Genomic DNA, 17,608 nt, shown 5'->3' with positions numbered 1-17,608 from the left:
CAGCTATCCTGGACTGATCCATGGTTTGTATAAGGAACCCCCATTTTTTACGCGCATGGCCCTTTTAAAATCGGGCCGAAAGTGTAGAAATTCCCCCCAGCGGGTCTAACTAGACCCCATCCCACCACTCCGCCACCTCTCGAGGCAGTAAGGGCCCAAAAAGATTTTTTAAAATAGAATTAAATGTCCCAATCCTCTCCTCATTGTACAAAATACCACTACCCCAACCAAATACCCCCATCAAAGCCCCCCCAACAACAGACAATATCCTCCTATGATCCTTCCTCCCCAAAATACAACATAATCCCTTGCACCTAACGGGGCTTCCCACCCTCCACTTGCATCTAAAATAGATCCTGGTGTTCTGGGGGGGCCACACAAGCCTTCCATTGCTTTACAAGAATCGCTGGTGGTGACTCAAGAGTGCCCTCTGGCTCTGGGCCTGGTCAATGCCATTTCCCAAAATGGTGCCGCCCGGCCTTTGCCCCATCATGTGGTTCTTCCTTCTAGGCTGGCTTTTCATAACCACATTGGGAATGTTTTCTATATGGAATTTGTAAGGAGTCATAACCATTTTATCTAATTATCTCTCAAGCCTCATCTTACCTGGAATGATAAACACTAACTACACTGCTTTCATGATATGTGGGTCTGGGGGCTGTCACTTTATTACGTGAGGGTGGACTGGGATGATGGGGAAGGGTAGAGGGGAGATTTGGATTATTAATATAGAAAATTTTTGAACCAGTCCAGATGAGCTTTTGATTGCGTCATGTTTTTGATTTGAAAAAAAAAAATCTAAAGATTTAAACTGCATCCTGGGATATATCTTTCAAGTTTACTGGATAGATATTGAAGGCCTACACCACGAAAGTCTTTGACGGTTAAACAATTTTAAACTGAGACCTTAAGGAAACTGGTAGCCAACATAGACTAGAAAGGAGAGGTGAGATATGATCTCTTCTACTGCTGCTCAACACCATTTTTGCAATTGTATTCTGAATTATCTGCAAGTATGGGGTAGTTTTTAGAAGCAGGACAACAAATTGAGAATTACAATAGTTAGTCGCAGTCAGCAGTGAGCTTATCAAAAAAAAGTTTCAATACGTGTACCCCTCGAAAATAAAAAAAGCTTTTAAAATTAATTAAAACAGATCAACTTAAAAAGTATGAGCATCACTGTACTTCCCTAATGTTTCATGGCAACCCTTGTTTTATAATGTATTACACATAAGTTCCCTTTAATTAAAAAAAAGAAGAATGTCAAGAAGGCTACAAATCTACCAGCTAGCACGAGTTCTGGGACAAGGTGGAATTGACCAAGAAGAGAAAAATAGTTTAAATGAAAACAAAGAAAAGGGAAAAAAGATGCAGGAGGAAAAAGATCCCCAGGGCCTGCTCACCCTAATGACTAACATTAACTTCTTGGTACCTGATGCAGAGATGGAAAGTCACCAGGCCCGTGTTCAGAGCGAGCCATCATGAGGACATGCAGAGAATGAGAAGTCAAGTTTAGTGGGGGAGATAGCAGTTTGGAAGAAAGGAAGAAGGAAAGTGGAAAGGCTGGGAAGAATGGAGTAAAAGAGGAAAAAAAGGATAGGAGGAAAAGCTAAGAGAGGATGGGTGTAAGTAGGGAATCAAAATTAAAAAAAAAAAAAGGTAAACTCCCCCAGTAAAACAAGAATGAAAAAATAAAACTATGGGGGTAATTTTCAAAATGATTTACATATTCAAATGCACTCTACATATTTAATTGGGCTTTTGAAAATTGCTACAATATGCCATTGAATTGTCAATAGGTTTTACCTGCATTAAATGTACTTTGGGGTAGATTTTCAAAACAGCACGTGGGCGTACATGTGAGCGTGCTACCCGGCGCGCACACACGTGCACAAGTTATAAAATCAGGAGTTGGTTGCGTAAGGGGGTGCACAATTGTGCACTGCCTTCCCCCGTTCCCTCCCAGTCTGCTCCGATTTCGGAGGGAACTTCTCTACTCCCCCACCCTACCTTCCCCTATCTCCCCCACTCTTTCCCCCCTACCTTTTTCTTCTTTTTTCTTTTAATTCCAAACTTACTTGAGCCCTAAGGCTGAAGTAAGTTGCACACGCCGGCCAACTGCCGGCGCGCGATCCCCAGCACAGCGGCAAATGGCCGCTATGTCAGAGGCCTCTGGCCCCGCCCTGGACCACCCCACCCCCTCCCCTTTTTGAAAGCCCTGGGACTTAGACGCGTCCCGGGGCTTTACGCTCGTCACAGGACCTTTTTAAAATAGGCCCGGCGCGCGTAGGTCCTGTTATGCCCATAACCTTTTGAAAATCCGGCCCTTTATGCACGGAAATGGCTTTTGAAAATTGCTACGACAGTATTTTACATTTATGCACACAACTCTTGGAAGTTACTTCCAAAATAAACAAAGAAAATAACAGAACAAAAGAAAATAAATCCAAAAATTGAGGGTATAACATTCCAAAGAATTTATGCACATTAAAGTAGCAAATATTGCAGCAATTTTCCAAAGCCCATTTACGCACATACAGAGGTGAATTTTAAGACACGATGCTGGCTCACACTATGGATACAGGATTTTATAACATACAGCGTATATGTGCATATACATGTGCTTGTTATAAAATCAGCTATATGTGCATACATGTGCACATGACTTTATACTGATGCACACATGTGAACGCAAATGTCGCCTCGCTCGCGTAAGGGAGGGGATTTTAGTAGTTACAAGCGCCAACACAAATACCTGTTTTCCCAGTTCATTCCCAGTTCAACCCCAGTAAAGGAGAGGACTTCCTAAACCCATTAGCTAATTTGCCTCCCTTTTACCCTATTAGCCCCTACCATTAAAACCCCACTGACTAGTATCATGTAAATTCTTACGCATAGACTTCATGAAACAGACTCGGCCTGCTCTGCCCCTTTTTGGAACTTTCTGATTTGTGCGCGTATCAGGAGATATGCATGTGCTCACATGGTTTTTAAAATCCGTGTGGCATGCACCAGGCCAAGTCACGCACATATCTCCCAGTTTTGGTACGCATAGTGGGGCAGATTTTAAAAGCCCTATGTGCGTAAATCCAGATGAATTTTACACGTGTAGGGGGATTACGCGCACCGAGCTTATTTTGCATAGGCCCGGCGACGCGCACAAGCCCTGGAAGGCGCAGATGTCCTGGGGTTTTGTGAAGAGGGCGGGGGTGGACCGAGGCCTCTGGCCCAGCGGCCATGCTGGGGGATCGCATGCCGGCACTTGGCCGGCGTGCACAACCTACGCGTGCCCAGAGGTAGGCGCAACTTATGGAATAAAGGTTGGGGGGGTTTAGGTAGGGAGGGGAAGGTGGGGGGGGGGGGGGCGGAGGGAATAGGGAAAGCCATCGGAGCTCACCTAGGGCATCCCCTTGCATGCACTGACCCCAGATTTTATAACATGTGCGCGGCTGCGTGTGCATGTTATAAAATCGGGCATAGATTTGTACGCACCGGGTTGCACGCCCAAATCTACGCCCGCACGTAGATATTAAAATCTGGCCCAGTGTATTTAAAATCCACAAGAAAGTGCATTTTCTTGTGTAAAAGTCAGTTTTAAGCACATAAATCCTTTTGAAAATTACCCCCAAAGTCAGTTAAAAGGAAAAAATAAACTTCCCTGGCTACTAAAAATTTGGCTGATACCAATATTTTCCACCCTATAAACTCAGGTCCCGATAATGTATACACAATGGTGATTATGAGACTTTTACAGTCTTATGCATATTCCCTTGCATGATACTGCTACTTTAAATATTAGTTGTTTACCAAGAGTCAGCCTATCTAGTTTTGGAAGTCTGGTGTGAGTGAGGTGACCTTCGTTAGCAGATTGGTGCCCACTATATAGATAAGTAGAAATCAACAGTGTGCAGTACTCACTGGCTTTCTTTGCTACATCAGAAAGAAAGAAAACTAAAATTATTCTCTGTAAATTAAAAGTTAAGGTAAATTCATTATATGTTGTCAGTGAATAAAAGAAGTACAGTTTGATGTTCATTATTTTTCACTGTATGTAATTTATTATTATTTAAGTGAACGTTTCCTGTTATTGCTGTTCCTCGACTTGAACTTTCTGGAAAGAAGAGTAATAAATTTGAAAAAATAAATCTAATTACATATCAAAAACAAAACTTACTTTGTGTGGTCGGTAGTATCCGTCAATGCAGGTTTCGCAGTTGATTCCAGCGGTGTGCTGGGTGCAGTTTATACAAACGCCTCCACCAATAAACTGGTCGTGGATATTCACGCTCATATGGCGATCTGCCACATTTTGGTCATAATAACAATCTTCTGCTTTGTTATGACAGTTACACTCTACAAGATTTGAAAAAAATAAATTACACTGGTTTTAAGCACCAGTTTCACCACTTTCCTGCAAAATATTTTCACAAGCGATACAACAAAGAAGTGTCTTTGAAGATAACATGTCGGGAGAATGAAAGTAGAGTAAGACTTTTCATTGCATTCCATCCAATGACAGAAATGTCATCTGTCAAATGTATGAGCAAAATGAACACCGTAAAGACTTAAGGCCAGAGTCAGAGCCAGCGCATGATATTAGCCAATTAGGTTTGTGTCGACATGTATCTACTATGTGAAGGACTCAAGTATGCCCCCGGTCCACAAAGAAGGAATATTGTTTAAAATATTCTGAAAAGAAATGGCACGTGCCTCTACGTGACAAGTGTTTGTTTCATTGAGGCTGTCAAGTGCCTTTAAAAAGTAAGAAACAAAAAAGGCAAGTGAATTGTTTACATTACCTAAAAAGTCAAAATGACATGCTTTTTAACTATAGATTACTAAATCCTGTAATGGATATAATACATGACTTATTTTCCTCTTTTTCAGCACCCATGTCTGAAATCTGAAATGTTTGCTGCATTTTCCCCTTCTCCCCATGCTTTTATTCCCCTTACTTAATGATGGTAAGTGTGGGGAAGACTAAGCAATCATTTTCAACAATGGAGATAATGAATAAATAAAGAAAACAAATTGCCTGAATATGGCCTGCCAGCTGTTCTAAATATAATCTGAACAATACTTTCCAAATTAATAATGGCAGACTGGCTATCATTCAACGCTTCTGTTAAATCCACTGAGGGTCAATTCAAGTGGTTTTGGTTGAAGCAAATCACTACCATAGAGAAGATCTATAGAACTGAAAAGGCTAAACAAGGGTTTTCTATGCCTCGAGATCCTCAACCAGCTCAGGATTATTAAGATATTCACAATGAATATTCAGCAGCTATATTTACATAGTTGGTCTAACATTCAAGTAATCTTGCTTACCCTGAAAACCAAACTGATATTGGCTCCCAAATACTGAGTTTGGGAAACCAGGGGTCAGAGTAACCATTTTGAATGACTGATTTCCGTCTTCAGCAGAATAATTTTTGAAGGCATTGACAGTGTTTACCTGGGGAAGTGGCATGCTGTAAAACTGCAGGAAAAACAGATGTGTACATGTCTTGTAAACACACAGGTTTACCTAGACTGAGCAGAGTCATTCACAGGGGCAGAGCTGGATTTTCAGAAGTGTGTGCAGAAATGTCCTCAAACATTTCCTATGCACAAATTGGGATGAATTTTCAAAGGAGTTACATGAGTAAAATTTGCATATACATGTGTAAATAGCTTGCACCCATGTATATGCTATTTTATAAACAACGAAAACATGCCTGTATATTAGGTTTTGTGCACACATTTCCATGCGCAAAAAAAGGGGTGGTGGTCTAGGGGTGTTCTGAGTCAGGTTTAAGAACATGCATACATTGCCATTTCAGAAAAGATTTATACATGACATTGTTAAGACAGGCTAAGAGAGAATTTGAAAAGAAGTTGGCAGTAGAGGCAAAAACTCACAGTAAAATCTTTTTAAAATATATCCGAAGCAGAAAGCAAGTGAGGGAGTCAGTTTGACCGTTAGATGATCGAGAGGTTAAAGGGGCACTTAGAGAAGATAAGGCCATCGCAGAAAGATTAAATGATTTCTTTGCTTTGGTGTTTAATGAAAAGGATGTTGGGGAGGTACCCGTACTGGAGAAGGTTTTTATGGGTAATGATTCAGATGGACTGAACCAAATTACGGTGAACCTAGAATATGTGGTAGGCCTGATTGGCAAACTGAAGAGTAGTAAATCTGGACCGGATGGTATACACCTCAGAGTTCTGAAGGAACTCAAAAATGAAATTTCAGACCTATTAGTAAAAATGTATAACCTATCATTAAAATCATCCTGTACCTGAAGACTGGAGGATAGCTAATGTAACCCCAATATTTAAAAAGGGCTCCAGGGGGTGACTTCAGTGCCAGGAAAAATAGTGGAAAGTGTTCTAAACATCAAAATCACAGAACATATAGAAAGGCATGGTTTAATGGAACAAAGACAGCATGGCTTTACCCAAGGCAAGTCTTGCCTCACAAATCTGTTTCACACTGTTGAAGGAGTTAATAAATATGTGGATAAAAGTGAACCGGTAGATGTAGTGTACTTGGATTTTCAGAAGTTGACAAAGTTCCTCATGAGAGGCTTCTAGGAAAAGTAAAAAGTCATGGTAGGTGGCGATGTCCTTTCGTGGATTACAAACTGGCTAAAAGACAGGAAACAGAGAGTAGGATTAAATGGACAATTTTCTCAGTGGAAGGGAGTGGGAAGTGGAATGCATCAGGGATCAGTATTGGGACCCTTACTTTTCAATATATTTATAAATGATCTGGAAAAAAATACGACGAGTGAGATAATCAAATTTGCAGATGATACAAAATTGTTCAGAGTAGTTAAATCACAAGCAGATTGTGATAAATTGCAGGAAGACCTTGTGAGACTGGAAAATTGGGCATCGAAATGGCAGATGAAATTTAATGTGGATACGTGCAAGGTGATGCATAAAGGGAAAAATAACCCAAGCTATAGTTACACAATGTTAGGTTCCATATTAGGTGTTACCACCCAAGAAAGAGATCTAGGCGTCGTAGTGGATAACACATTGAAATTGTCGGATCAGTGTGCTGCGTCAGTCAAAAAAGAAAACAGAATGTTAGGAATTATTAGAAAGGAAATGGTGAAGAAAATGGAAAATGTCATAATGCCTCTGTATCACTCCATGGTGAGACCGCACCTTGAATACTGTGTACTAGGAATGTGAATTGGTGCCGGAATCTGTTCTGGTTTCGTGGACCATCAGGAAATTCTGTTTCCGAATGTTTGTTTTTTTTTTATCGTCTGCAACCCTTTAAATCAAATTCTTTAGAATCCCCCACCCTCCTGACCCCCCCAAAAACTTTTCTAAAGTACCTGGTGGTCCAGCGGGAGTCCCGGGAGCGATCTCCCGCTCTCGGGCCGTCGGCTGCCAGTAAACAAAATGGCGCCGATGGCCCTTTGCCCTTACCATGTGACAGGGACTATCGGTGCCATTGGCCGGCCCCTGTCACATGGTAGAAGCAATGGATAGCCCGTGTCATTTTTAAAGATACTCACAGTCACACACCAGTGACATTTTATCTGTGCCACCTGGAGATTCCTGTACAGCAGACAGCTAAGTCTCAAAGCATCAAATGTACTTTTATGTTTTAACTGATACATTTAAAACTGAAATATTCTTCCCATGTTGTATTATAGAGCTCTAGACCAGATTTTAGCCACTTGAACTGCTGACTCCCTGCCCCCAAATGCTTTTTCAGTACAATGTAACTACACACAATAGGACAGATGGATTGCTCCAAAGCTTTTTGATTTTGTTTTTTAATCTAACATTGTATTATATAATACATTCATATTTAAAATCTTTTCTTCCCACCCCCACTTTGCATAGCATAACTCACACTGCATAAAATATTAACGCTACAAATTTAGCATACAAAACCACTCGTTCCCCATCAAAGGCGCCTGGCACAGAATGTGTCACCAAGGGCTCTACAGCTCCACATGCAGCTTCCGAGCCACAGGTTGAAAGCCACCACTGTAAATTAGCACTGACGTGTTGCCCGGGAGAAAATCCTCTCATGACTTTTAAGCCACTTTATTAAAACTTTGGAGAAAGTTAACACTTTTACTTAGCACAGTAAAAAAGAAAAAAAAAAAAACAAAAAAAAACCCGACAAGTTCTCAAAACCCCTCGTCACCTCAAACACCAAAGCTACTTACTCTCACATTTGTTGCCAGAAGAAATGGTTCCAGGTCTCCATGGTGTTTGGTGGTAGCCAGGGCAACACTCATTACAGCTCTCTCCACAAGTATTGTGTTCACACTGGCACTGCAGTTTCTAAATAAATAGGGGTGACACACAATAAATAGGTCCTTGTCCACTGCCGTGAACTGACACTCCCGACAGAAACAGCCACAGTTTTAAATCCACACTTTCAGCGAGGACGGACATGCTGGGCCATCGTCTTTGCCCCGGAGTACTTATGAATGTCACAGAATATATCCATCTACCCAGTTCATCAGTTTATATGACAAACGTATGACTATGTAACGTATGAATGATATGAAATTGGTAGCAGGAAAAATGAAGTTAAATATAAACAAATATTAAATTGTGACGCTTAACAAGTGTCTGACACTATAATTACCACCCTTCATGGTTTCATTTATTCTGTCTGTAATGCTGGGAACTTCCGGGCAGTAAAGGCGTGCATAAATAAATGATGATGATCATGATGATGAATATATTTTTTGCTAAGCAGAGGCAGAATTGCTGTACAGTTATATTAGAAACAATGGAGGAAAGAATTTACAAAATTAAGTAAAAACCACTGATACGATAGACAAAGTTTTAAAAAATGAAAATCTCTTCCTACACAACAAATCTGCATCTTTCCATATTTAATTACATTTGTAACTTACTTTAATATTTTAGTTTTTCCTTGCTCTACAACATAAACAGTAATGAAAGCTTACCATTGTAGTTTCATCCCAGGGACAGCTTTGAGCATGACCATAGCAAATGCACATGCCACCGACAGAGATATCTTTCAGTGAATAGAAATACTGCATAAAATGAAAGAGGGAGAAGAATAGTCACTGGCAAGCTGAAAGGCTGCTGCTATTTCTTCACAACACTGTAAAATAAAACAAGGATACAAAGCAGCTTCGTTAGCTCCAAGTCAAACATTTTGGCTCGAGTTAATGCCGGCAAGCTAGGCACATGCACAGGGCCGGTGCTACCTGTTTGCTGCCCAGTGCAAATGATTACTGTGCTGCCTCCGCCTCTCACCACAGTCATGGTACCACCACCACCACTCCCTGTGGATTCCAGTAGAGCCTTTTGTGGATTTCTCTTTTTTTTTCCCCCCAACAATAACTATGACTGAACATTGTTTACAAGTGTGATGAGGTTAGAGAAGGATTTCAGGTGTGAAAATTTGGGACACTTCTCCCGCATATCGCCAATAATGGGAACAATTAAAAAAAAAAAAATTTTTAATTAACATTGCCATCACAAAAGCTGCAAAGCTGATAACTACAGTGTTCAAATAGCCTGTTGTATCAGAAAATTCTTAGGAGCTTATTACATACAACCATACAGTCCTTTCCTCTTCACACCATTCACTTACCCTTCTAGTAACTATTGGATCAACATCTTTAGGATCCCGGTGACTAAGGGTCATGAGGTCAGCATTCAATGTTCTAATGCGCTGCAAGCGAAGACGGATGTAGCGAGCAGATGTGAAACCTAACAATACTGGGGAGGGATCATCAGCACTGGGTCTACCATTAATCAAGGAGGTGTGAATCTGAAGAAAAAGAAAAAATAAAGACAGCTGTAAATGGTTCAGTGGAAGTTATTCTCTTTCTTTCTGTCTTTCAAATGAGCATTGGTAGATAGAAATGGAGGATGTGAAGGCCACCCCCTCTGTAGGTAAACGTTTATTGTATAACACAAACATGATGGCATCAATTGCTACGTACAGATCCATCCAGCTGCAGCTGTGTCTCTGAACTTGGCTACAATGTCACTATTAGACTCACAGTAAGAGAATGTATTGACCACAGTCACAAATATTGTTTTCCAGTCAAAATGCATGGCTTGTGTTCTATACAAGTTGATCAACCAGGCATTTGTGCTTTTGATCACTTCTGTAAGAAAGGACTGAACCAAAATTTTGGGGAGGTACAGAGAAAGTAGTGAAGCAGAGGTTTGGGTGTTGCTCCCCCATGTGGGAGAAGCAGATGGTGTGCTCAGAGCCTTTAATAAATCCCTGTTACAATCTTAAACTTGTGGATTTCAGTTTGGATTTTCAGTTAAACTTTTAGTGGAAAGCTTGAGTTAAAATCTTTTGAGGGGCAGCATATACTATGCTGTACCATTCTGATTATTTTCCTGAGTTAGGACTCTGGGGTCTCTCTAAACAGACTTGGAAAAGTAAGGAGACAGTTCATGCGCCTGTAGTTTTGTCCATGTTTTGGTAACTGAGCTGTCAGAGGAAGAAGTTATATTTTCCACCCTTACTGCCTCTTGTTGGGTTGCCTTCATAAGTAATAATTCTGCTTTTGTGTGTTGTTATTGAGTAACCCAGGGCCCAGGGCTCAAAAGCTGCTGGTTTGAGGAGAAGTGCCTTTCTTTTTGAAAGGATTGGGAGAAGAATGGACTCCTATCTGTTTCCAGGAAGAAGAAGTCAAGGTATGGCATAGGAATTGTGTATGAACTCAGGGATAAACATCAAGAGAAGAATGGTGTGTTACATTGCCTAGCAGGTGCCACAAAGTGGAGAGTGAAGATTAGTGAGGACTGTGGGAAAAGTATGAGAGCTGGGTTTTGTTGTGATTTGGGGAAGTAACTTGGTACAAGTTTCCTTCCTATTCCAATGGGAGGATCTGACGAGTCAAGTATAAAGAGTCAAACCACTCAAGGAACTGGCAAGTAATTAGAGAACTGGTTGCTGGAAAATGTATGATCACAAATTTATTAAGTTTCATTTGTGAAGATTAATTGGTCATTTTCAAATTTTGGCCTAGAGGCATTAAGAAGCAATATTGTTTTGTCGAAGGGATCCCAACTATCGTAGGAGGGTACTGCCACGATTATGGGCCTCTCCCCTTTAAAAACATCAAGGCTATATGACGCATTGTTTTGTCTCATGGCAAAACATTGTGGGACAAAACAATGTGGCTAGTGGCCCTTTAGGTGCGATGGCAGCCCCAACCTCAAAGGGCCGCCATCACCTTAAAGGGCAGACAGCAAAAAATCTACCTAAAAAAAAGAATTTGAGCAGAGGTCAAGGCTGACCACCGGCTCAACCTGAGGCCACCAACTGAGATGGCCCTGACATCCAAAAGTAAAATAAATAAATAAATTTGCATGTGTGGTGATGGCCCCTGCAAACCTCCAACCCTGTCTTCCCCCCTCAGCAGTCTCTTCTCCAAGCTGAAAAGTCCTAACCTCTTTAGTCTTTCCTCATAGGGGAGCTATTCCATTCCCTTTATAATTTTGGTCGCCCTTCTCTGTACCTTCTCCATCGCAACTATATCTTTTTTGAGATGTGGCGACCAGAATTGTACACAGTATTCAAGGTGCGGTCTCACCATGGAGCGATACAGAGGCATTATGACATTTTCCGTTTTATTCACCATTCCCTTTCTAATAATTCCCAACACTCTGTTTGCTTTTTGACTGCCGCAGCACACTAAACCGACGATTTCAATGTGTTATACACTCTGACGCCTAGATCTCTTTCTTGGGTGCTAGCTCCTAATATGGAACCTAACTTTGTTTAACTATAACAAGGGTTATTTTTCCTTATATGCATCACCTTGCACTTTTCCACATTAAATTTCATCTGCCATTTCGATGCCCAATTTTCCAGTCTCATAAGGTCTTCCTGCAATTTATCACAATCTGCTTGTGATTTAACTACTCTGAACAACTTTGTGTCATCTGCAAATTTGATTACCTCACTCATCATATTTCTTTCCAGATCATTTATAAATATATTGAAAAGTACGGGTCCCAATACAGATCCCCGAGGCATTCCACTGCCCACTCCCTTCCACTGAGAAAATTGTCCATTTAATCCTACTCTGTTTCTTGTCTTTTAGCCAGTTTGTAATCCACGAAAGGACATCGCCACCTATCCCATGACTTTTTCTTTTCCTGGAAGCCTCCCATGAGGAACTTTCTCAAATGCCTTCTGAAAATCCAAGTATACTACATCTACCGGTTCACCTTTATCTACATATTTATTAACTCCTTCAAAAAAGTGAAGCAGATTTGTGAGGCAAGACTTGCCCTGGGTAAAGCCATGCTGACTTTGTTCCATTAAACCATGTCTTTCTATATGTTCTGTGATTTTAATATTTAGAACACTTTCCACTATTTTTCCTGGCACTGAAGTCAGGCTAACCGGTCTGTAGTTTCCTGGATTGCCCCTGGAGCCCTTTTTAAATATTGGGGTTACATTAGCTACCCTCCAGTCTTCAGGTACAATGGATGATTTTAATGATAGGTTACATAGAAATGACGGCAGAAAAGGACCAAATGATTCACCCAGTCTGCTCAGCAAGCTTATGCCAGTATCTGCTACACTGTGACGGTTACCCTCATGCTTATCAGTTTCCTAGATAGTAAAAGTTAGGGCCCTTGGATGCTGTCCAAATCCAATTTTCCCTAACCCCGGCCATGGAAGCAGAAAACAATGATGGAACTGCATCAAAACTATCAGGCTTAGTGATTAAGGGTAGTAAAAGCCACATCAGCAAGTTACTCCTGTGTTTATTTGATCCCCAAACCATAAAAGTCAGGGCCCTCATTGTTTGCTGTCTGAATCCAATTCCCCTTTTCCCACTGTCATTGAAGCAGAGAGTAACTATAGAGTTGCATTAAGCCTTGATACTGTTATTTGTTAAGGGTAGCAACTGCCACACCAGCAAGTTTCCCCCAGTTACCTCCATGCACTCTTTTCTATATTTCCATCCTCTAGCCTTTAGGGATCCATAGTGTTTATCCCATGCTCCTTTGAATTCCTTCACTGTTTCATCTTCACCACTTCCTCCAAAAGGGCATTCACCACCCTCTCTGTGAAGAAATATTTTCTGACATTAGTTCTGAGTCATCCTCCCTGGAGTTTCATTTTATGACCTCTAATTCTAATGATTTCTTTCCAATGGAAAAGGTTTGACGATTGTGCATCATTAAAACCTTTCAGGTATCTGAAGGTCTGTATCATATCTCCCCTGCACCTCCTCTCTTCCAGGATATGCATATTCATATCCTTCAGCCTCTCCTCATAAGTCTCCCAATGCTGAACCCTCACCATTTTGGTTGCTTTTCTTTGGACCGCCTCTATCCTGTCTTTATCCTTTTTGAGATATGGGCACCAGTACTGAATGCTGAACTCCAGGTGAGGCCTCACCAAGGACCTGTACAAGGGTATTATCAACTCTTCTTACTGATTATTCCTCTCTCTCTATGCAGCTCTGCAATCTTCTGGCTTTAGCTATCGCCTTGTCACATTGCTTCGCCACCGTTAGATCATCAGACACTATTACACCAAGGTCCTTCTCCCAGGCCGTGCACTTTATTCTTTCACCGCCTATCATATAAAGCTCTTTTGATTTGCCGCACCCCAGATGTATAACTCTGCACTTTTTGGCATTAATCAGCTGCCAAATCTTCAACCACTCTTCAAGCTTTCTTAAATCACTTTTCATTCTCTCTACTCCAGGTGTGTCCACTCTTGCAGATCTTAGTATCATCCGCAAATAGACAAACTTTACCTTCTATCCCTTCTGCCAGGTCGCTCACAAAGATACTAAACAGAATCGCACCCAAATCTGATCCCTGTGAGACACTCTTCTTAACACCATTCTTTATTCAGAGTAGTTTCCATTTACCATTGCATGCTGTCTTCTGTCAGTCAACCAGTTTGCAATCCACGCTACTACCTTGGCACCCACTCCCATTTTGTTCACGAGTCTATGTTTTTTAGCATTACTAAAATCTAAGTAAATCACATCCAGCATTCTTCCAATTCTCTAGTCACCCAATCAAAAAAATCAGATTTCTCTGATAGGACCTTCCCCTGGTGAATCCATGCTGCCTCAGGTCGAGCAATCCACTGGATTGTAGATTGTTCACTATCCTCTCCTTCAGCAGGTAAGGCTAACCAGCCTGTAGCTTCTAGCCTTCTCTCTGCTTCCACTCTTGTGAAGTGGGACCACCACCACCACCACTTTTCCCCAATCTTGCGGCACCACTCCCATTAACAGGGATCTATTGAACAGGGCCTTCAACGGACCCGCCAGCACATCTCTCAGCATCCTGGGGTCTATCCCATCCAATCCCATTGCCTTGTCAACTTTCAGTTTTCCTAGCACTTCCCATACATTCTCTTCTGTAAACGTAGTATCGACTACTCCACCCCCCATCCACAGTCTTGTCAACTAGCAACAGTGCTTCTCCAGGGTTTTCTTTAATGAACACTGAACTGAAGTATTTGTTTAATATTTCGGCCATTTCTTTTTCTCTCTCCACACAGTGATCTTTGTCACCTTTCAATTTCACTATACCACTTCGGACCTTTCTCCTTTCTCTGATATATCTGAAAAATGTTTTGTCACCTCACTTTACCTTTTGGCAATCCTTTCTTCTGCCTAACTTTTTGCTTTCTTGATTTCTTTCTTTTTCTCCCTCAGATTCACTAGATATTCTTCCCTGTGTTCCTTTTTTTGAGATCCTTTATATTTATTGAACGCTACTTTTTTTTGCTGTTATTTTATCAGCCACATTCTTTGTGAACCAGATCGGTTTCTTATTTCTTTTACTTTTGTTTACTTTTCTAATATATAGATTTGTTGCCTTTGAATTGCTCCTTTTAGTTTGGCCCACTGTTTTTCCACCTCTCTCATTTTCTCCTAGTTCTACCTCCAGGTATGTCCCAATTTTGACAAAGTCCATATTTTGAAATTCAAAACTCTGGTTTTTGTGTGACCTCTCTGTATCCAATTTGCGATATCAAACCATTTTGTTTGATGATCACTGGTGCTCAGTGGGCACCTAACACATTAGAGACATTATCCCCATTAGTGAATACTAGGTTGAGTATAATTCCCTCCCTTGTGGGTTCAGTTACTATTTGTTTGAACAGAATCCCTTGAAGGGCATCCACTCTCTCTCTACTTCCGGTAGATTCCGCAGAACAGATTCTCCAGTCTACATCCGGCAGATTACTATTTCCAACAATCAGAACCTCCCTTCTTTCCCACCTTTTGGATATCTTCAACCATATCTCTGTCTTGTTCTTCCATTTGAATTGGAGGCCTGTAAACCACTCCGGTAAAAATGGATGCACCATCATCTTCTTTTTTTTAGGATGGCCTATAATGCTTCTTCTCTACTCCACATTCCTTGCAGTTCAGTTGTTGGATATTGTTTTTGACATAAAGAGCTACTCCTCCCCCTTTTCTATCCTCTCTGTCCTTCCTTAACAAGTTATAGCCTGGTATGGCCATATCCCAATCATGAGACTCAGTGAACCAGGTCTTTGTAACAGCAACTATGTCCAAGTCCGCTTCCACCATTAAGGCATGCAGGTCTGGGATTTTTTGTTATTTACTCTTTTGGATAATACAAGGGATGGGGGCACTCCATGAAGTTAGCCAGTAGCAGATTTAAAAGAAATCTGAGAAAATTATTTTTCACTCAATACACAATTAAGCTCTGGTTAAGGCAGTTAGTATAGCTGGGTTTAAAAAAAGGTTTGGATAAGTTCGTGCAGGAGAAATCGTTAAACTGCTATTAATCAATAGGGAATATCTACTGCTTGTTGCCGGCATTAGTAGCATGGGATCTATTTAATGTCTGGGTACTTGCCAGATACTTGTGACTTGTGTAACCCCCTTTTCCTTGGAGTCACCTTTGGAGGTTGCAGAGGTGGTAAGTTACACTGCTGCAGCCCCAGGAACAGCAAAAATCCACCAGGGACCAGACTATCTCTGGGATACCAAAGGGAAGACTTACCATGCAACAAAATCCAAGGTCCACACCATTATTTGGTTCCAAAAAGAAACTGACATCCAAATGACAAGACAGCAGGAAACAGTACAATCTTGAATGGAATAACTGGATGAACTCCCACAAAAATGAAACAAATTCTATAATCTTTCACTCATCTCTATAGGAGGAATCCCATTCACGCTCCTCTCTAACCCCATAGCCTTCGGGGTAACATCATAATTAGAAAATTCTTTCACTGAAGTTTTCCCAGACAAAGTTTCCCCCTTTTGTCTAATAGGGTTTCCGCCCTCTAGTAGGCTATCAAAAACCCAAGTCTTCAACTGAGAATCTTTCCTGTTCTTTGCTTCAGAAATCAATGGATGCCTCCAAGCCCTGTTTCCTCTCAGGACCCACAGAACACCACCAACAGATGCTAGGAAACATCTTATATAGACTCTCACCCCCCTTTGTTCATTCCCAGTGACAGGAAATTACCTCCTTTTGTTACTACATTATCTTCTAAATCACCTCATCCTTTCCAGCACCAGTTCTCTGCATCCCCTTTGCACCCCTTCCTAACAGAGCTTGCATGAGCTTGCATGAGTTCTGCAGTAGCAGCACTCCCTGACCTCTCACTGAGCTCTCTTCTATCCTGAAGAGCAGGAACCCTCCAGAAACCATCTAGAGAAGCATTTGGTGACCCCAGGATGAGTTACACTTGAATTGGCCACTATTGGAAACAGGATACTGGGCTTGATAGACCCTTGGTCTGACCCAGTATGACATATCTTATATTCTTATGTTCTTCAACATTCTGCTTATTTTTGAAGAGGCAGTTAACAAAAAAATATGAAAGAAATGACATAGCTGCTATATATTCCATAATGCAATCCCTATGAGATGAATTGACCCAAAGAGAGGAGGATGTATTCTATGGATTTATTACAAATGCAAAAATAAAAGGCCTTTCTTCATCAGAAGCTGCAACAGCCATGAGATTATTTCCAGCATTTCTAAACTGTGCAATTGCATAACTGGAAACATGGTTTCAAAAGAAAATTGGCTTCTTTCTCTTCAGACTACTGGACCGATGATTTTTTCAGATATGGAAGAAGTTGTTGAAAAGCTATATCTAGAGAGCAGGTTACAGCTGGATATGGATCTACTGTATGAATAGACTGACAGTACAATTCTTGACAAATTAAAAACCGAGGACTGAAAACTGAAAAGCACTGCTTTGAAGTGTCAGAGTGTTATTTCAAGCCTCTGATGTGCTCCCTAACATGGCGTTTGTGCTTGCATTTGTACTAAGCATTCCTACATCAACAGGACATGCTGAATGCGTATTTTCCACCAGGAAAAACAACAGGAATGAAAACCGCTGTAGGTGTTCTGCAAAACCAATCAAGTGAAAGCTGCTTGCAAATATGAATTTTGATCTGTCATATGCAGACTTCAACATGACGATCATGACTGGCATGCTTCTTCTTGCTTCTGCAAGAAATAACCAAAACTACTCACAAAAAAAAAAGAAGAGACGCACTCTAAAGGCAAAAAGCAACTTTAATCATGAGGGTTAAATTTATAATGTAGATCTAATTCCTCTTACTCATACCTGGAGATAGCAATTGCTGTC

General features: G+C 41.0%; 1 protein-coding gene across 1 annotated transcript in view; it reads right to left on the bottom strand.

The window, feature by feature from the left end:
- Window positions 1-17,608, bottom strand: part of LAMA1 (laminin subunit alpha 1) — a 395,343-nt gene that overhangs the window by 284,675 nt on the left and 93,060 nt on the right. Inside the window, exons 5-8 of the mRNA XM_029591028.1 lie at window positions 9,596-9,775; window positions 8,940-9,029; window positions 8,184-8,301; window positions 4,175-4,353 (exon numbers count right to left, since the gene is read on the bottom strand). Of these exons, the coding sequence (XP_029446888.1) occupies window positions 4,175-4,353; window positions 8,184-8,301; window positions 8,940-9,029; window positions 9,596-9,775 (567 nt within the window). The remainder of the gene's footprint in view (window positions 1-4,174; window positions 4,354-8,183; window positions 8,302-8,939; window positions 9,030-9,595; window positions 9,776-17,608) is intronic.

Source organism: Rhinatrema bivittatum, chromosome 2 (genome assembly GCF_901001135.1).
Source record: "Rhinatrema bivittatum chromosome 2, aRhiBiv1.1, whole genome shotgun sequence".
Taxonomy (NCBI): domain Eukaryota; kingdom Metazoa; phylum Chordata; class Amphibia; order Gymnophiona; family Rhinatrematidae; genus Rhinatrema; species Rhinatrema bivittatum.
The sequence above is the reverse complement of the archived record's forward strand: the minus strand, read 5'-3'. Positions and strand labels throughout refer to the sequence as shown.